Raw genomic sequence first — 21327 nt, 5'->3', positions numbered from 1 at the left:
CCGGTCTCCTCTTACGTTCTTTGATCCGGCCTCCTCTTCGTTAGCCCTTCTTCTTCTCTCTCTAATTCTCTTATTTTTCTAACGTGGAAAAACTCCTAACCCTAGAGTCTTATGTGTCTATTTATATACATACAAAAACTAAATCCTTTTCCCATTAGGATTATCATATAAAATAAATAATATTTATCTTTTAAATAATATATATACATACATATATTTTACTATAAACATATATATATTACCTTCCATATATAACCATTAGTTAAATAAATTATATATACCTATATATATCAATATATAATTATATTGACATATATACCCCTCCACATGATTTAATAATGAATTAATATACACATGTAATTATATAGGTATAATTATGCAAAGATAATTATTAAATATCCTCACAACCACGGGCCTTTACCCATTAACCCAACAAGGCTTCCTTCAAGCCCAATACCACATCCGTTGGTCCAACTTCCTTTAATCCCAATACAAATAACTTAAATACCTAAAATAATGAAATTAAATTTAATAGCTACCAATAATTAACAATAAAGTTACACCAACATAAAATCACGCAAATCAAATAAACATTTCACTAACTAGCATTCCACAAATCAAACACCATATAAATTTAACAATTAAAATTACAAAATATATAATTTAATTAAAACAATACAATTTACCTACGCACTTAATTAAATAAAACAAATCACAACTATCAAGCACCTAATTAAATAAAACAAATCACTTAAAAATAATAATAATAATATAATATAAATTAATTTAATTAATAAATCCTTTTTAAAATATCGGGGTATTACACCTTGCTTCTCTTTCTTGCTAGGAAAACACCCTTCTCCTAGGCTTCTTTTGGGTCACACCAACCCTTACAACTTTGTAGTAAAGTATGTAAATGAAATACAAGATTGAATCTCTCTCTCAAGATAGATTTACAATTGTAGGCTCACAACTAGAGTAAGTATATGAATGAAATGAAGCTCAAATCTCTAATATGATATGAGAGAATAAGAGATATGGAATGAGTGATCAAATGATTGCCTTGAATGCTCTAGAATGAAATTCTTGAATGCTCTTCAAATTACTCTCTAATGGGTGTCTCTTTGTAACACAAGCTGCAGCTCCTATTTATAGAGAATGAAGGTCAATATAGCTGTTGGAGATGAGGTGTCAATAATCCAAGTTCGCAGGTAGCCATTTGATTTGAAATTGACTATGCATCGGTCGGCTGAAACCCTCTCGTCAGCCGGTTGATCCCCATCAATCGGCTGAAGCATCATGTTTAGTCGGCCGAAATGTCTCTTGGCCAAAACCAACTCACTGTTATGGATTTTAAATGTGATCCTCCATTTTTCTTCTTTGTATCTAGGCTTTTAAATAAATTTTGGACAGTATATAATGCCATTCAAATCATGATATGATAAATGAATGATTCTAGGATATGAGCTTCATCGCGTTCATAAAATACTTTAACATTTGATTCTATGATGCTTACCAAACTTATCTACCCCATTTGAACTGTCAACCTTGATTTCTTTTCCGTGTTTCATTTTTGGAGTTTGGAAGTGAATGACTTGTTTTCTTTTGTCTTTGGAGCACAAAGAATGTATCTTGCTTGACTTTAGTTTTCCACTTCACTTTTAGACTTTCAATGACTAACCTGTTCTTAAGGCAAATGTTAGTTCTTAAAACACAATTAATGTTTTGTGATCGTCAAAATTGGTCTTAGGTCAACATACATGTCTAGTCCAATGGGCTCAATCTCAATCTCAACCTCAACCTCAATCTCAATCTCGACGTCGACGTAAACCTTTGTCAAATACCGAAAAAGTAAAAATAAAAATTATTTTACTTGAAAAAAATATATTTTTTCCCAAAAAATTATTTTAAGTAGAAACAAACGGAGCCTAAGGGTTCGTTTATTTGAGTAAAATATTTTTCAAAAATTTTTTATTTTATTTTTTGTATCTGGTTATCATAAAATATTTACGAAAAAAAATATTAAAATCTAATAAAAATAACTTATTCATCAATTTTCAGCAAGGTATTTTACACGCTTCACTTGATGAACTTGACCTCAAGCTCGACTTAAACCTTTGCTAAACACGAAAAAATAAAAATAAAAAATATATATTTTACTTGAAAAAAAAAATATTTTGAGAAAAATATTTTACGTTGAGGCTCCATTTGTTTCGACGTAAAATATTTTTTTAAAAAAAATATTTTTTTTTCAGGTAAAATATTCTTTTATTTTTACTATGTTGGTGTTTAGCAAATAATTACGTTGACGTTGAGGTCAAATCCATCAGGCAGAGAATGAGCCGCAGAATCTGAACTCTGCTCAGACAAGGTTTGATTCGCTCTAGTCAGCGAGATCCGATTTTAAAGCTGCAAGGCCATTCGAGATGGCTCTGTGGTCAACAGCGGTTGACTTGACCCTCGCTCTCCTCTCTCGTCTCGCCTTCTTCAACTACTCGTTCAGCAAGCCTCCTCTGCTGTTATAAGGGATGGAAATCCCCATAGAGCTTATTTTTTGAAAACTCGGGGAACTTTTGCTACAGAAAAAGAAGATTTGAAGAAAGGCGGGGCATATAAAATAATTTGCTGAAAATTGATAGATAAGTTATTTTTGTTAAATTTTAATATTTTTTTCTTTATAAATATTTTACGACAACTAAACACCAGTTTCAAGTTCGGATAAAGGAGAAGAGTTGGGTTAGAAAATTTGACCGCTAGCATAAACTTATGTCACTAATATGAACATCAATCCTATGAATACTTTAGTTCTTAAATAAATTTAAATTTGAAATCCTCGATTTGATTTGTTTAATCTTGGCTTTGTCTTGTTTAAGCGCATTTCAAAATAGTAACATTATAAATTCGTAGTCTTTTAGGACTTTTCAACATGATTTGCCTTATATAAACAACTCTTAATTAGAATCTAATATATGGATTATGACAAATGATGAGGACTATGGTTGATGTTGTTACAGAGTCTTTCTCATCAAGTTCCATATGACCCACATGCTTGAAAGCTTGATCTAACAAAAAGAGAACATTAATGAAGATGGAAATATGTTAATGTTGCTACTGAGATTCTTAATTAATTTGAGCATTTATAGTCACCAATCAAGGAGGCATTATTAGGAACCACCTTGATTGGGATGTAAAAATCATAATTGATGAGCTACTGGACCATATTATACTTTGTAATGTTTCCAATAGATGTATGTATAATATTCTGAGTCATATATAGTCGAGTTGAGTCCAAATCAAGATTAAATTGTGATTTTTCATGACCATCCATATATTCATGTTGCAATATGTTATATATATATGTCCCAAAAACAATTATATTTCTAAAAGTCTCCTTAGGAATTTCTTCATTTCTGTTCATTAGTACAATAAAATATGTTGCAAACAGTTAGGCAGCAATGGTTAGTGTGCGCCTTAGAATAACGGTAAGATTGTCCATGAAGGTCACGGGCTCGAAATCAAATACAGGAAGTATGATTAGGGGAGTATCCCCTGTACATCTGTACTCTGTAAAGGCTGCCTGCATTTAGTGTTTGGTATGTGGTTCAAATTATATATATTTTTTATAAAATCAGTTTCCTCTGCTATGACACCTAAGGAAATGGATTGCTTAATTACCAATTTATTTTGAAATTTTAGGAATTCCAATGTAGTAAAATGTTCAATTTTGATAACATTTCTGACTTTTACACTTTTTAATATATGAAATTTTCAGGGAAAATAAAAGGTTTTCTTTGAAATTTTCAAGAGATGAATACAAATTTCACAGAGAGCGCTACTTTATGAACATATAATTTGTTAAATCTAGCTGTGAGTTGAATCTCAAAGAGAGTGATACCATATTAATGTACCTAATTGCACCTAAAGAGGTTATTAACTATCTTCAAGAAATGATTACATGTCTCTAAATCTGGATTTGAAATTATGTTTAATTTCTGTAATTTGCTGATTCCAAGAAAATTATTATTTATGCATATTATTATTTATGTGATCATCGGCTCAATACTCTGATGCTATTGTTATTTATGATGTACTTTCTAACATTTTTAGGTCCTCTGCAAATATGTCCGATTCAATAGTGTCTTTTTACGTTTATGTGGATGCACGTGTGAATTTATTATGTTGCGACTCGTGAGAGTCTGATTCAGCAAAGCACTACCAGAAATTCAGATAGTTTAAAATCACATTTCTTGCCCGCACAAATACAATTATGTGACATTCATCTCTGGATTGGATCACCAAGAAAAACATATCCAACTCAAGAAAACAAAAATAGCATATGAAATCGACTCCTAGCATCATAAATCAAAAGGGAATAAGGTTGCTTGAGATGAGACATGAACATATTTGACTGAACAACAAAAGAAATTATTTACTTAGAACCATGATTTTGAGGGGCTCCACCCGAAGCATTACACCCGGAAGGGTTCCATTCCCATGCTTCAACTGTCAACAATGGCAGTTGAGGGCTACAGTTCGACAACAATGACGACCATTAGAAGCTTCTTTCCTCTAAAGTTCACCAATCAGCTTCTCCATCCCGTATAACCTGGCATGAAGTGATGATTTGCAAAAGCACTGCTTATTATACAGTGACCTTGAGGTAAGGGAAGAAAAAAAAACACATAAGAATATTTATTATCCTTATGTGAGAGAGAAATCTAGCTCATACCTAGCTCTCCAATGACTGCTGCTGCTAATCTTATTTGCTTTTCCACATTAGCTTCCTCACCCTCCATGTCATTGAAAAGTTCACGCTCAAGTTGTTATGACTCAATTTCAGTCATGTGGTCTTAAGACTATTAATGTGGCCCCATCGAGTCCATAATATTGTCAAGATAAGCCTCCATCTCAGCAGGAGGACGCGTTTCAACAGAGAAACAACACTCAGAACTTATGAATTCCACATTATTTCTTCAGTTGAATGTATGGGAAGTCCCACGATCCAAAACTACTTGCAACTTTCTTGGGATCCACACAGAAATGCTGCTTCAGAGGGAGATGTTGAGAGTTCACCTCTTCTTTTATTTTGAACTAGCTGCCTAGTGACAGGGATCCATGAATGACCGCGAGGATAAGTGGAGGGTAGGACTGCTGATGTGATCCCGCAGCCTGAGCAATGCTTTGACCTCTCCTAATCACAACCTGGGTAGACATTAGGAATACCATGAACAAGTTGAATGTTAAGAAATAATATAATACCTAACTTCACTCAGCTGGGCTCTCACGCTCGGATATGAGTGCAAATTAGAGGATTCAAACAACTACTTGGAAAGGCAATTGACAAGGTTAAAAAAATTGTTTTAGTAAGGCATGACAAATCACTTTCACTGGTTAGAAGTTTCTTTTTTGCAAATACGGACAAATAACAAGTCAGAAGTCCATCTCTGTATGAATAAATTCGAGGGCTTCAGAAACTTCTAACCAGTCATATTTTAAAGATTTAAGACTTTTCTTAAATACCTAGCAGGAAATTGTCGAGGAAATTATTAATCTAACAATAACATTTACAGATTTTTTTTCCCCCAAGTTATATTTACGGATTCTGGTATGCAAACAGACAACACTGTGCATACAAAAGAGACAAAAGGAACTTGAATCTAATTAAAATAAATTTAAGGGCAAATTTCACGAAACCCCCAATACTATCACTTTTGATCAAATACCCCCAACCTACTTTAGAAAACCTCCAACACTATGAAATTTGATCACATTACACCATGTCTATGATTAAATGACGAAAGCACCCTTCTGATATACCAATCGATTTAAAAAGTAAAAAACGCAGTTGTTTTATTCAAACCTATTTTACCCTTTTATATATTAATCCGCAAATAACATTACATATACCATATTTTACAGCAACCACCACCGTTGATCCAGTTTGTATTACTTTTCTAATATAATCTACGGGTGTGATCATCCAACCATACTGATCACTTTTACAATAAAAGCACTAGATTGGATCATCCAAGTTATGAATTCTAAAGAGAGAAAGAGATCACATTCTCAACGCTTTACTGGTGTCTGGGCTGTCACCGGAGCAATTGACGAATCTTCACTTCAGAAGCACAACCATCAGATAAGAGCTTCAAGATGGCTTTGGCTCGATGGTGCGAGAGAGCCGAGCCGATTTGCTTCCTCTTCAGATCACGAGCCAAAGCCTCTCTCTTCCCCATTCGTGTGACATTGTTGCAGGTTCGCACGCTGGAAATTACACTAGAGCAACTACTGGACAGAATCAAAAAAGCCTCAGTCGTCTCCGATGTAGATTCCGGATAATACAGCCACAACAAAGGGTATCTCTAGATACCCATTTCACGTCTCTCTCTTTTCTCGACCGGAACGTCGTCGTTTCCTTATCCTTCTTCGTCTTCACCTTTGCACTCTTTGTATATGACCTCCAATGGTGCTCTCAAGTTCCATTCAACAAACGAATCGGCGTAAAACAGATTTGGATCCAAATCCAAACCCAAACCAGTTTCGGGTTTGGACTATGGGTGTTGTTCGCGTGAGACCCATTTGCAATCTTCCTCTGGTGATGATGAATCACGGGTTCGTTGTGCGTTGGTGGAATTGAATTTCTTTTATGTCGTTTGGATGAGTCATAATCGAGGAAGAGAAAGAAAAAGAATTCCAATTGAAATCAGAACTGGGGAGAAAACAATTTCGAGGAATCAGAAATCTGAAACCAAATGACGGTGGTTGAGAATTTTGTGATACAAGCCTTCACTTGGCCGCTAGTGGTTGTGGGTTGGGAATGGTGGTGGCAATTACGAAGATGGGGATGGTGGTGCTGCGGTGGTCACCGGTGGTGGCGCTGTAATCGCCGGATGTAATGGAGATGGAAAAAAGAAAAAAAAAAAAAATATATATATATATATATATAATGTGTTAGTTTGACTATATATATATATATATATGCAAATTTCACTAAGGTTATTTCTGTAATTTGTAAAATATTGATTTTTGCTTTTCAAATAAATTGGTATATCAGAAGGTTAATTTCATCATTTAACAGCAAAATTGAGGCAATGTGATCAAATTTCATAGTGTTGGGGGTTTTCTAAAGTAAGTCGAGGTTATTTGATCAAAAAGTAATAGTATTGGGAGTTTTGTGAAATTTGCCCTAAATTTAATGTAGATTCTTTAGAGAAAAAGTTTCTGATTGTAGCAAACTTCTATCTGAATACAAATTACATCTGGAACAAGGACAATCAAAAACCAGAAGCTGGAAATATCGTTCATCTCACGCAACATAAAGAAAAATGTTTGGCAATGTAGTAAGAAAAAAATAAATCATTAGTTTGGAACACACAAGTGAACTTGCTGATAGAAAACCTCCCTCTAGCTCTATATATACCTTAATTAGGGCAGCTCTTGCCGTTAACAAACACCTGGCCAGGCTGCTGCACCATGACTGACCTGTGGGCTGCTGCTTCATGCCTACATGTGATTTCTTATTTCTGTGGCAGTGGTGACAGTTCACCCTACACATAGAACTATAGACCAGTTATAGGAAAAATATGCAACTCCCCTCATTTTTTTCAATTAATATTATTTCACTACCATACATTCATAATCAAGATATCTACCAAGTGCTCTAAAAAGACAAGAGTGACCAATCGTTTGACGTAAATGCTGTTATGAAACTACGATTCTGTTCCTTTGCAAAAGGAAGGGTTGTTTGCATGTCAAGTCTTGGAAGACATATATGCAATCTGACACACGAAAAGGTGTTATATGGAGCTTTGGTCTTACAGTGATTTGGGTATCCTGATTGGAAAGACAAAAATCAAAACAACAAAGCGTAGGAAAAATAAAAGGGAAATCGCAGAGTATATGTTACTAGAGCAAAAAGATTGAAGCACAACCAAAATTGCATTATGTGACTAATCAAGACAAAATCAATAGAATTAGAAAATAGAGTTTACCAGAAAAGCATAGCACATTTGCAGCTTCAGCTCGCGACTGGAGATACAAGTATTGGTGTAGACAAACTAGCAGCAGCATTGACTAACATGTTGTGAACAATTCTATTTGACTGACTGAGATACTGCTCAACTGGATAATGATGAAGTCGCAGGACCAGAGAAGTGATGAACAACCATTTGCTGAATTCTTCACAAAACACCCTCCAACTCCTATGAAATGCGGACTTTTCGGATGTGAGATATCTTGCTCCAGTCCTCTCCGATTAGCTTTTGGTATCTTCGCCGCAAAATAGTACAGTTGTGGATGCGCAATTTTTTTAGTGGTGCCATCTGGAGGAGGCGGTTTGGCAGTGCCTTCAGCTTGTCGCAGTGAGAAAGTTTCAAGCATCGGAGATATGGCATTATCTTGATCTCCTCTTGCGCTTCTCCTCTTGCACTGATCTCATCCCACTCCTCCCAACTATTCATGCAGACGATTTTGAGTTTCTTCAACTTTGGGAACAGAATAATAACTGAAGATGATGATGCAGCCATTGCACCATGCATCATTGTTGAGCCTCCATTGTGATTAACATTATCAGTCCCTCTTCCTAAAAGTTCAAGACTCGCATACTTCAAACTATGCATACCCTCTATTTGAAGCTTTTCAAGGGCCGGCAGTTTCCCCAAGTAGGGCAAACCTACACAGTTTTGGCACTCCTGGAGGCAAAGCTCTTGCAGGTTGGTTAACGACATCAGCCAATTGGGGAACTGAGTACCAACATAGAACTTTATCTGTAGATATTGCAAATTCGGGTGCAATTGTAGCGCTTCAACATCTGTCATCCCCCCCGCTGGCACTGGAGAGTTGAAATATAAATGCAAACCAAGGAGGTCTTTTTTGTTCTTCAATTCAGCTTTCTCAACCTCACCTGCATCTGCTACATAACCCAACCCTTCTATTTTAAGATGTCCTTTAAGGAAATTCAAGTTTTTCAGATCTGCTAGTTTACATGTTGCTTCTTCACTATCACCACCACCACCTATAACAAACTTGGTCAGCGTCCGAAGAGAGTTCAAACTCCCAATTCCTTTAGGCAACATTCGTAAACTATCTGTGCGATCAATCTCCAGATGTCTCAGGCTTATTAGCTTCCACATACCTTGAGGTAGTCTCCTAAGTTGATCACAAGCAACAAGCTTCAACGTTTGCAAATTGCATAGATCACACACTTTTTCAGGCAGCTCCGATAATGGATTATGGGATAAGTTGAGGTACCTCAATTTTATTAATTCTCCTACCCCTTGAGGAAGTCTATCTAATCTGTTACGACTCAAATCTAATGATTTAAGACACCTCAAACGACTGAATGAATCAGGTGCGACTATATCAATTTCACTAACAATTGGCGGAGAATCATAAAAAGATTGAACCCAAAAGCTGTGAAGTTTTTCTGTATTGCAGATTGGAGTTGGAAAGGGGGCCTCTTCAACACGTACTAAGGTTGAATGACGAGCATCTTTGCAGGTTGAGTCGATCTTTAACTCTGTTCCACTTTTGACCTCCATAATGAAGAATTCATTCTTTGTGAGAAATTTTGCAAAATCATGAACCATATCATGCATCTTGAATCGAATTATAACATCACCATTCTTGTCTTTTTCCAAGTCTTGGAAGAAAGATCGCATTGCTAAATTTTGTAAATACTCCCGGCCTGTAACTTCCATATCTACAGTTTCCTTTTTGGTATTGAGATAACCATGCGCCATCCAAAGTTTGATCAAATTGTCTGCCTCTATCTTGTGATCTTTCGGGAAGACAGCACAATAAGAGAAGCAACGTTTCATTGCGGAGGTCAAATCGTAATAGCTCAATAGTAAAGGAGGGAAAAGACCCTTTTCTGCTTCTTTCAATTCCCATGTTTCACTATTCAAAACATTCTGCCATTCTTCTGCTGTAGTTTTGAAGCGCATGAGACTCCCTATAGTCTTTGCAGCAAGAGGTAAGCCCTTACACTTGTCAGCTATTTTCCTACCGATCTCTTCTAATTTTTCATCTCTGCTTTTTCCAAAAAATGCTATCTGACTGAATAAAAACCAACAATCTTGATCTGACAATTCCCTCAAGGGAAGAATGTCGGTACTTTCCATCATCTTTGCTACTCTCTCATTGCGTGTAGTCACCAAAATTTTGCTTCCCCGCCCACCATTTGTTAGAGAGTTTCTGAATGGTTCCCATTTCTTGGGATCTTCAGTCCACACATCATCTAGCACAAGCAGGAACTTCTTCCCTACAATTGAGTGCCTAACATGGCGCAGGATAGTGTTCAATTCAAAATTATTCGGGGCACAACCATGTATGTCCTCATATATGGCTTTGGCAACCCTAATCTCATCAAAAGGCTCCGAAACACACACCCAAATTATTCTATCGAAATGAGTTTTCACCTCATCACAATTGTAGGCCAGTTGGGCGAGAGTTGTCTTCCCCATTCCTCCCATACCCACAACAGATATGATATGGAGGCTCCTATCATCAGCTTGAGCTTGACTACTCTCGCACAACAACTTGCTTACAAGTGTATTCTTATCCTGCTCACGACCACGCACCTCCTTCACATCTATACAAGAAATGGTTCTGTATCGCTCCGGTTCTTCACCGGCCATAGTCACATTAAAGTTGTACTTATCTTTCTCATTGGCAATCAAATCTAGTCTTTCGTTGAAACCCTTAATCTTTACAGCAATATCGTGTCGAAGAGCCAATTGATTGAAGCTAAAGCAAGAGAATTTGATGAAGGGAAATACCTTATTCTTCTTCTTGGTGATCGGAGGGCTCTGAATTCGGTTAATTTGTTGTTTGAGCATGGCAGTGTTCCACTCATCCAACAAGTCATCCACATCGTGTGATGCGTCTTTGAGCTTCTCCAACCAGTCTTTGACAGCCTCCTCTTTGATCTGTCTCTTGTCTGCATCGTTAAGCACATGGACGATGGCCTGGAGTGTCTTTTTGAGCTTTTCGATGTCTTTGTCGACACCAACCACCAGTCTCACCTCTTGTTGAATCTCTCGCTCCATGATCGAAGTTAACTGTGTCAAGACTACGGTGATAATAGCATCGGACATGGCTGGAGAAAGAAGATCAACAATGAATTGGGTTTGTGGAGAGAGAGACAACTGGAACAGCAGGAGATGATAGTGGATTAACTAGAGAATTAATTTGCAGAGTTTAGATGGGTGCTTTATGCTTACTTTTCAACGCCTTCAAAACTACGTAGTATTTCAAGAGGAAGACGAAGACCACAGCATAGTTTATGATTCCGTGTGGGTCCACATACATATGAGTATACAATATGTGTGTATTTTCCATTAGTATATGCTCAATGAGCAATGATTTACAAGTTCAAAAGCAAACCAGTTACACTCCTGGTGGTTACACTTTTCTCTCAACAAAACAAAGAGAACCAATAACACAAACAAAATCTGGTCCATACATGTGATGTTCCTTGTAAGTCACTCGCGGTTTGTTCAATCAAAGCTCATGATTTTAGCGAATTCTTAAGAGTTCACATTCTTAAGTCGGAGAGTTTTGATTAGATTGAAGCATATGCTCCCTATGTGTGCAATATTGACTTTGGACAGTAAACTGGAGACTTAATAAACGTCAATGTTTGGAAAAAATTATTACATGATCGCTCCGGCCAATTATGTAACTAAAAAAACTGAAAAACTTGGTTGCATGTTATAGTGTTCACCCGGACGGGGTCCGGGTTTCATGTGTTTTTATCACATGCTTGATTCTTCTATTTTTAGACATGCTTTAAAAATGGAACACTTCGAAGCTTGAAGTAATATGGCAAGAAAGCAAAGGAAATAAAATTGATCAACAACCAGTACAAGGTCAAGAAGGCATACCTCCATATTACACGTGTGAAATCAAAGCATTCTTAACAAAATCTAATTAAAAGAAAAAAGGCTAAAATACATACAAATGATGGATCAATGCCCTTGAGCAAGGACCCAATAACACCCTAGAATCTCCACATTAAATCAAAGCACCACCAAAGAGAACCCTGAAAATCATGCCAAGCGAAATGCAAGGAACTCCAACAAGAACCAGTTCTTCCCTTGTGGTAAACAACCAAACAGAATCAAGGGAGAAGAGACTTGCAAACACAAAAGCAGTACCTATGAGCCATCACAAACCAGAAAACCAGCACACCAAAGCAAAGCTCTCGTAGAGCAAACTATTATGAAGAGGTTCTAGAATCACAGAGAACCAAAACAGAGCTAAGATGCATGAATTACTGAAATCTGTTGAAAATGCGATCTGGAAGCTTCCAACTGTGCTGTATGGACTTTTTAACTGAATTATCAGCAACCCCCTGAAACTTGAAAAGTCTGAAAATTGCCTGCAGTTCCTTTCTGACCAAAAATGATAGCCAAGTGTGGAGAGATCCAATTAAGAGAATAATGGGGCACCCTTAAAGAAGGAACTGGCCCAAGATATACAAGAAGACCATGAATTACAAAATTTAGAAATACCATACTTGGATTTAATGTGCACCTGAACTCTAGGCAAGTGTAATAGTTTTGCTATGCTCCTCGTGCACAAAACACACATATCTAAGGCATATCTTACTTCTACATTTTTGTACAGCAGATAAAGAGAAGGAATAACAAACCATACGGGACACTATATTGCAATTCTAAGGCATATTTTGATACATTCTTTAATTCGTAGGAGAAAATAACAATAACCTATACAATTTAGACTAAGGCCCAGCCAGTTCTGGACTGGCTACACTTGATTTTCAAAATACTTGACAATGTTGAGAGGTGATCTGCAATGATTTTGAGAGCTCTAGAAAAACAGATTGATAATTTAGGATTTAAAAAACTTAAATGCTATTCAAGCCGAAAGTTGGCCCATCAACCAATGCAAAAAGAAAATAACCAATAGATATTCGTACGCGAGGTAAACATAATGTCATCTCGTCAATATTTATTGGTCATCTTTCCTTCCGCTTGGCTGAGTTTTTCAATACTTTAAAAAGCAATTTCTTAACTTTAAAAAATATAGTATCGATCAAGTTCTACCTTTCTGGTGTTGTTCTTCCACTCGCTCACTATATCCTCTGGTGCTGGTGTGTTGGGCGTCCCAAAAAGAAATTCAAGATTGCAGCCTCAAGGTCCTCAACCGAGTACTTAATATATTTCTCTCGGTGATCTTCAATTCCTATATGTCTCTTGAAGAGCTGGAGAAAGGACATGTAAGCTGGAAGCAAATGATCTGATATGGAAAAGAGAAGCACTTCTCGTAGATGGAAGTCTGGTACCAACCATGTTGCTTGAACTTTATGTACCTCTTCAAACAAAGCATTGAAGGACTTCAACCTCTCTTTCAGCCCCCTCTTCGACACCCCAGAAGAGAGACTCCAACTCTCATTTAGTCCTTCATCTCTGAAGCATTGAAAGATCCTGTCCCAAGTTGATCTCTGATAGCCAGTTACTGCCAGCCGGACATTTTCCGTTAACTTCTCCAGGTAATCATCTCCAATCATCTGTTGCAGCTCCGGGTCCTCCTCAATCTTTTGAACAATATGGTGACCATTGTTCATCATGAATAATTGAGCCAAAGAGGCATCTTTGTAGCACTTGGATTTACCAACCAATTTGAACTGTAAAATATGAATGATCCAAATCAGATGGATTGAGAGAGGAGTTCGCCCCTCAACTCCAGCTAAATCCATATCTGGAACAGTAAGATTGTTGGAAGATGTCTCATCTTCCAGCTTTGACGGCTTCGATAGGATCAGTTTAGTCAGAATTTCCCTGTAGCCACATATCTGAGTAATATATTTCACAACATACGTAGTCAAGGAGTGAATTGTGCCACTGTTATCCAGAAAATTCGACTGCTCATGAAGCACATTATCTTCAAATTCCAGTAGAATCCCTCTTGCCGCCTCAGCAAGCCATGGAAGCATCTCTACAGCATGATTCTGTATGGAATCTAAAGATTGCAATGCGAAAACAGCATCAAGTTCGGGCAAAAGAACTGACAACTCCTTATGGAGGCGTAGAATTTTGAACAACTTCTCTGGCCGTGATCCGTGTCTTATGCAGATGCATAGCGCTTTTCCATAGTCAAATAACTGGTTTGCAGGATTTTTAACCGTTTCTGCATAACAGGCATCATCTGTGGCAGTTCCAAGGCCTCCAAAAATTTGCTCACATAGTCTCTTCTCACTCACAAAGAAAATTCTAACACAAATCTTTGCAGCTTGTATCCATTGTATGATCTTCACCTCCAACACTTCCCACTCCAAACTACGGATGTCATTAATACTTGCTTTCTGGATGCCAAGTCTATGAAGACTTGTGTCCAAAAAGGTCTTCCTTACACTCTGGTACAACTCAATGCACTTCCCAATATGTCCGGCAGAGTTCATCTTCTCAGCAATACTACGGAGATCATCTTTTTTATTTACATTTAACTCTGTATAATCATAATTCTCATAGCTAGTAGTACTACCACCTATGGAACTTGAACCTGTTGAAGATTTACTTGAATTGGTACAAATTGTACTGGTGAGGCTGATCAGGACGATCCGAAACTCATTCTCGAGTGGAGCTACGATCTGGATCGCACAATTGGCTTTGCTATGATTGTCTAAGATCATTGCTGACTCTGTCCATTGTTGAATCTCGTCCACGGTTTGCAGATGCTTGTCAATTTTTGAGTGGTCACTACTGAAGATTATTCCTTCTATCGTCTCTCCTAATGTAGTTGGACTGCAATGCAGGACTAACTCCATGGCAGGTTGAGATTCCGAGACAACATTTTCTGGTGGCTCTATCACGAGCGGCTGGTTACTTCTATGAAATTTAAGAACCATCTGACCAACAGAAAAATTTAATATAAGAACCATTCAAAGAATTTAAAAACTTGAAAGTCCTGGATGAAGATTAGGGCATTGAACTTGGTAATGTTCTAAGAATGGAAATTGGATATATATATATATATATATATATATATATATATATATATATATATAAAATAAAAGTTCCAAGTAATCACACCCCATTTTTCTTAATCAACACTGTTCTGTTGAAACTGTAACTTCCAGGTAAGTGGGAGGAAAGTAGACAAAGGGGGGAAAATTGAATGTGAAAAGGTGGTTCATGAAGAGGAAAAAGAAAGCAGAAAACTCCATAGAGTATTTAACAAGTTCACCACTTGTACATGCAAGAACCAATTCAATGAGTTAGAGAAAACCTGCATAACTCAAATGTTCAAGTAAAAAGGGAAGAAAAATAAAGAAAGAAAGAAAGAAAGAAAGAAAGAAAGAAAATTACGTTAGGGAATGTGTTGGATTCTAACCTAGTAACACATGCAATTGGATCAAGAATGTAGCAACAAGACACAAAACATCATGTAATTCAGAACTACACATGATATTTTCCATTACTTGAGAGGTTGAGTAGTGATCATTAAATAGTACATTCGACCAAAAAAAATTAAAGAATGTATTGTATTATCTAATACTTTCTTTTTGGTCGATGGTGTGGGCTACACAAGTTAACCCACTACCTACCATAACTCTATCCAATGTCACTCTAGCAGGACTCAAGTCTTACAGCTCTCTTGACTGAGAAACAAGAGATACACATAAGCTTGATATACTGCTGGTCTTTAATTCTAACCATTCCTTGGATACTGGGATTCCCTCACTGTTCTTTTGGGTAAGCAAGAGAGGAGGAATTGATAGCTTAGATAAGAGTGAAAAGAAAGGAAACGAAGGATAGCGTTGACATCTAATTGTGTTTCGATAACTAAGGAATGAAAAGAAACAAAGGATAGTAGCACCACCTTCATTTTATTTGGGAAGACAGTGAAGAGAAGAAATAAATGTTTATGAGTGGGAAAGGAAAAAAAAAAAAAAATAGAATTCTTAGTTAAAAAAGGATAAGAATGAAACGGATTACCACTAATTAGCTTTACACATTCCCTTCGTTTCCACCTCCTACGTGTGGGAAAATAGTCAAAACACTATTCAAGGGTCTAGTATGCTTCCCTCTTATTCCTTTCCTTCCCGTCACATTTTCAAACCGAAGCCAAGATAAGCTTTTCCTCCTCCTCCTTTCCTTTCCTTTCAATTATTACAATCTAAACACACTATGTTGTTGCTTTTATCTACAAAGAAGTTTGTTGCAGGAAAAACATACTTGTTGCCTATGAAGAAGTTCAATGCATACACATCAAGGTCTCATCCTTCTGTTGATACGGGCATTTTAAGGTCTCTGTCGCATGAATTAACATACATTAAGATGCAAAGTTGCTCAAAATATTTGTTGATATTTGTTAATGTTGCATGCCCTTCTAAAACATCTTAAATTATGTAATTGATTTGATTATTGTTTACATCAAACAATAATAACGTGCAATGAAAAAGCTTACGTATAACTTATAATAGAAGGAAACTTATCAAAAAAATATAATAGAAGGAAACTTCTACCATGAGGGTGCTCTAAGAAACTTCGAGAAAACTAGAATTATTGGTGTTTACAAATTCATTCCAATTCCTTATCCATTACTGAGTGCCAAAGGCGGTGAAGAGTAACAAGAAAAAATGACAAAAATAAATGTGATTAAAGATAGAGGACAGTAATAATGCGACAGATACGGTGTGAATTGAGTATGGGAAGGAGCACCCTCCACTAGAGCTTGTGGAACAGTCAACAAGGGATGATAGATTATCAATTAGATACTTGCCCCCACCCTCTATGATTCAACTAGTGATTTGAAACTCTTTTACGATGATTGTAGTAATTGTGGCACCAAACACTAATTTCTTTCACATAATGGCTTCTAGACCCAAAGTCGTCTAGAGAAATCTAATGCCTTATTCTTAGCATGGTGAACTATGCTCAATAATATGATATAAGAGAGTCCCATTCCCTTCTTTTCACTTTCAGCAAAAGCTAAGAGGTTCGAGTGAAAGTATCAACTTCAATTGCCTAAAATGTTTTTTTCATTTAGGCCCAACACAACTGGTTTCATTTGGATGTGGGTCAATTTGAAGGATTTGAAATCCCGGCATTTCTGCAGTAAACAGCTGAGATATTAGTTGGTTCATAGTATTCGTAAGTTTGCTTTGGTAAAATTTTACTCCATCAATCACGTATATAAAGAAGGGTACATAGCAGTAGATAATGCACTCATGAATTGAACTCAATTAATCACCAATCTAATTTGACCTTTTTTACAAGTTAATGTTCTTCCCAAAGACATCAAAAGCACTACTCTTTGTTGGTAAGATGGTGTTCTATGAAATAAGTTTATTGTCTCTGGTCTTTAACATTTAGTATAGTTAGTTGGGGTCTATCTTAGCGGTAAATTATCTGCATCACCAATTTAACACACCCAATCACATTTTATAGACACAAATTCCACACAAGTATTTACTAGAAAGCTGCAAGACTACATGATGTGCTGTATGGCAAGTATTATAGTCACTTGATCGAGTAAAAGAATATGATAGATGGTTTAAAATAAAATGTTCTTCTCATTCAGTAAAGTAACAGTTAGAGAAAGATATAGATAGAAGGATCAGAGTTGAACCTCCACATTGCCCGCGAAGAGATTTGAGATTGCAGTCTTTAGGTCCTCAACCGAGTAGTTAATGCATTTCTCTTGGTGATTTTCCCTCCTTATATGACTCTTGAACCTCTCAAGAAAGGAGCTGTAGGCTGGAATAAGCTTCTCTGATATGGAATCACATAGCTTCTGACGGAGGTGCAAGCTCGGTACCACCCATCTTGCTTGAGTATGAAAAACCTCTTCAAACATAGAGTTAAAGGCCTTTAACCTCTCCTTCAATGCACAATTTAAAACCCCAGGAGAAAGACTTCCGTTCACATTTAGTGCTTCATCTCTCAGACAATCGATAACCCTCACCCACGTTGATCTCATATAGCCAATCACCAGTACCTGAAAATTTTCCGATAGCTTCTCCATGTAATTGAGCCCAATCATCTTTTGCAAATTTGGTTCCTGGTCAATTTTCTGAACAATGTAGTGAACATTGTTCATCATGAATAATTGAGCCGAAGATGCATCCTCATAGCACTTGGATTTACCATACAATTTGAATTGTAAAACTTCAATAATCCAAACCAAATGGTCCTCCAATAGAGTCCGCCCCAAAAGATCAGTGGATATTCTCTTCTCTTTCAGCTTTGGCGGCTTCGATACGATCAATTTAGTTAGTGTTTCCATATAGGAAGAGATCTGAGTAATATAATCCATAACAAATGTTGTGAAGGTGTTAATTCTACCTCTTTGATCCTGAAAGTTGGACTGCTCATGAAGCACACTAATCTCAAATTCCTTTAGAGTGCCTCTGGATGCCTCCACAAGCTGACGCAATATCGCTGCCGCCTGAATCCTAATACATTCTAATGATTTGAATTGAAAAACAACATCAAGAGCAGGCAAATTTTTTGACAATGCTTTGTGGAGGTCTAAAATTTTGAACAACTTCTCTGGACTCCATGATCGACCGCTTAGGCAGATGCTTATGGCTTCCCCCAATTTGGATAATTGAGTTGTACGATCATTGATCATTTCAACAAAACAATTATCATTTGAGGCAGTTCCAAGACCTCTAAAGATACGCTCATAGAGTCTCCGCTCTCCTGCAAAGAGAACCTCGACATAAATCTTATAAGCCTGCATCCACTGTCTAATCTTCATCTCCAACTCTTCCCACTCCAACCTACGGAAGACATTGATACTTAAATTCTGGATGCCTAGTCCTTGAAGACTTGCGTCCAGTATGGGCTCTCGTACACTCTTGTACATCTTAATGCACTTGATAAGATGTCCAGCAGAGTTCATTCTCTCAGCAATACTCCGGAGATCATTCTTAATAGTTATATTGAACTTCTTATAATCATAACTGCCAAAGCTACTACTAGTACTACCCAAGCTACTACTAGTATCACCTGTTATGGAACTTGAAGAATTCGAACACTGACTTGAATCGGTATCCATTGAACTGGTGAGGCTGAACAAGACAATCCCAAACTCTTTCTCAAGCCGAGCCATTGCAATCTGGATTGCTCCGTTGGCTTTGATCTGAACATCTGAGCTTGTTCTCAACTCCGTCCACTGTAAAATCTCGTCCAGAGCTTGCAAATACTGGACAGTTTTTGAACGGTCACCATTGAAGATCATTCCTTCTTTATTTTCCACTGATACCGTGGAACCAGATCGCAAGATTAACTCCAGGGCAGTTGAGAGAACATTTTCTTGGTGCTCTTTCACCGTTGGTTTGTTGCTTCTACACAACATTAAGAATTTAAAAACCATCTGATCAAGAGTAAAATTCCAAACAAAAAGGAATTCTAAGAATTTGGAACTTGAATTGCTTTGAATATTGCAATGTTTCAAGAATTAAAATTGAATATAGGAGATAATGCTGAGCAGACTTCCCAGAAATCACATCATTTTTATTTTTATTTTTATTTTTATTTGGCTCCCACGCTTTAGTCACAATCAAAACTGCAATTTCCCGGAAAGTGGTTGGATAGTCGGAGAAAACCCAAAAAAAAAAAAAAGAATTATCAAGGAAAGTGATTGAAAAATAAAAAAAGGAACTCGGACGAGTATAACGCGTATTTGTAGATGCAAGAGTCCATTTCATGAATTCACACCAATTTGTATTACCAAACTGTTCCAGTAAAAAGAAAGAAAGAAAGAAAATTAACACCAAAATATGAGAAAGTTATGTTAACTATATACCCTTAAATATGACAAATGCCTTGAGATATGAAGAACACAGTGACTCCACTTTCCCAGTTATTCTTGCCCTTGTCCAGCTTGTATATTCTAGCTCTCTGAATCAATTTGGTCACCCACGGCCGTATTTTCGACGTCGAGGCCTGGTAGGAAGAGGAGAGAATAGAATAGTGGTGGAGAAGATTAAGTAAGTTTTCATTTTGGGAGTTTCGGAAAACCAATTCCATTTCCACGGGTATGTACTGGCTAGTGGGTTTATTGAAGTGGCGGTGGTGGAGGTTTGGGACTCTGCCTTCTCCTTCCACACAAACCCTAACCCTAGAACCTCCTCTCTTTCTTTACCTGATCTCCTCTCTCTACTCCTCCATACCCTTTATGCAGGTAGGAAAAAAAAAAAATGAACAGTCCTTGTTGAAAGAAGAAGATTGAGAAATGAATTTAAGTTTTGCTCGGGTAATGTTAGGTGAGTGGTTTACAGACACCGAGCGTAGTTAGGATTTTGTATTTTGCAAGTTCTGTTAACTAAATCATAAATTAAATAAATGTACTCCAATTAATACCAAAAATTGATTTTGTAAAATCTGTTTTTGTGAATTAAAAATTAAAAATGTAATTAATAAGAAAAAATCGATGTAGAGCTTGACAGGATAGAGTGAGAGAGAAATTAGAGGTGGTTGTAATTATTAAGAAAATTATAGAGGATAGATTTATGATCCGTTTACAAGGAAAGAAAAAAATCTAATGGAAGGGAGAGAAAAAGGAATAGATGTGACACCTAGAAAAGAGATTGTGTATTTTCTTCTCTTTTTAGTTTGGTTGGATAGAATAGAAGTGAATAAGCTTATAATTTACCATGTTAGTTAAGAGGGAAAGAAATGGAGTTTTAATTGTTTTTTATCATTATATCTATATTATTTATAATACTGTAACCTAGAGAATAATATTCTAATTTAAATCCGGTATAATTTAGGAAAAAATCACATAACCCCCCTTACTATTATTTTCGTCCAAAAAACGGCATTACAATTAAACACTCCTCCAGCTAAAGAAATGCTATCAAGTTACCACATATCTGTGATCTACCCGTTTATTAAGTTGTGAAATGACAAAATTAATCTTATGATTTAATATTAAATTAAAAACTAATATTTTTTGTGAAATTACAAAAATGCCCATATTCTTCTTCCTCTTCACACTCTCTTTAGAACTTTTACCCCTCTCCACCCTCACCAAGTTTGCCGACTATATGAAATTATTGTTGTTGGGATTTATATGCCCTGGCATAGCAAATTCCTATTCGGATTAAAGTGACATATGTTCCTAACATATCTAAAATATTTATATTTCATACAATTGGTGTCAACGTATTATGTTTCTATTCATTATGAAATTGACAGTGTCCACTTAATTATAAAAGATATTTATATATGTATGTGATGGCGATCAATACATGAACATAAATAGTAATCATAAATAGTTCATAGTCGGTAATTATGAATGGACTCATTATTAATTAAGACTTGAACTGAATCCGCGTTAGATTGAGAT

General features: G+C 36.5%; 2 protein-coding genes across 6 annotated transcripts; both read right to left on the bottom strand.

Annotated features, from left to right (window-relative positions):
- Positions 1-4265: 4265 nt before the first annotated feature.
- On the bottom strand, positions 4266-11349 carry LOC132282731 (putative disease resistance protein RGA3). 5 transcript variants are annotated; one of them, XM_059784496.1, is made up of 5 exons: positions 7992-11349; positions 7632-7833; positions 7421-7559; positions 4730-5202; positions 4266-4606 (listed from the first exon to the last, which is right to left on the bottom strand). In XM_059784496.1, exon 1 carries the CDS (start codon positions 11094-11096, stop codon positions 8202-8204), a length of 2895 nt encoding a protein of 964 aa, XP_059640479.1. In that variant the 5' UTR covers positions 11097-11349; the 3' UTR covers positions 4266-4606; positions 4730-5202; positions 7421-7559; positions 7632-7833; positions 7992-8201. The 5 variants fall into 5 exon arrangements, with proteins under 5 accessions (XP_059640479.1, XP_059640482.1, XP_059640478.1 ...); XM_059784499.1 differs by having other exon boundaries at positions 7421-7547; XM_059784495.1 differs by lacking the exon at positions 7632-7833.
- Positions 11350-11822: 473 nt separating this feature from the next.
- LOC132281609 (uncharacterized) lies at positions 11823-20368 on the bottom strand. The gene is made up of 3 exons (XM_059783301.1): positions 19783-20368; positions 17599-19321; positions 11823-14872 (listed from the first exon to the last, which is right to left on the bottom strand). The coding sequence occupies exons 2-3, from the start codon at positions 19213-19215 to the stop codon at positions 13100-13102; spliced, it is 3390 nt and encodes a 1129-aa protein (XP_059639284.1). The 5' UTR covers positions 19216-19321; positions 19783-20368; the 3' UTR covers positions 11823-13099.
- Between the last annotated feature and the right edge of the window lie 959 nt (positions 20369-21327).

Source organism: Cornus florida, unplaced genomic scaffold (genome assembly GCF_030987335.1).
Source record: "Cornus florida cultivar Cherokee Brave unplaced genomic scaffold, ASM3098733v1 CherokeeBrave_3.0.0_Hap2_Chr11, whole genome shotgun sequence".
Lineage (NCBI taxonomy): Eukaryota > Viridiplantae > Streptophyta > Magnoliopsida > Cornales > Cornaceae > Cornus > Cornus florida.
Note: the sequence above shows the minus strand (reverse complement) of the source record. Positions and strands in the feature narration are given on the sequence as shown.

Coding starts and splice junctions, on each gene's coding strand:
- LOC132282731 (XM_059784496.1), bottom strand. CDS start 11,096: ATGTCCGATGCTATTATCACCGTAGTCTTGACACAGTTAACTTCGATC.
- LOC132281609 (XM_059783301.1), bottom strand. CDS start 19,215: ATGATCTTCAATGGTGACCGTTCAAAAACTGTCCAGTATTTGCAAGCT. Junction 14,873..17,598: donor TCTTCGCGGGCAATGTGGAG/GTTCAACTCTGA, acceptor TCTGTTGGTCAG/ATGGTTCTTAAATTTCATAG.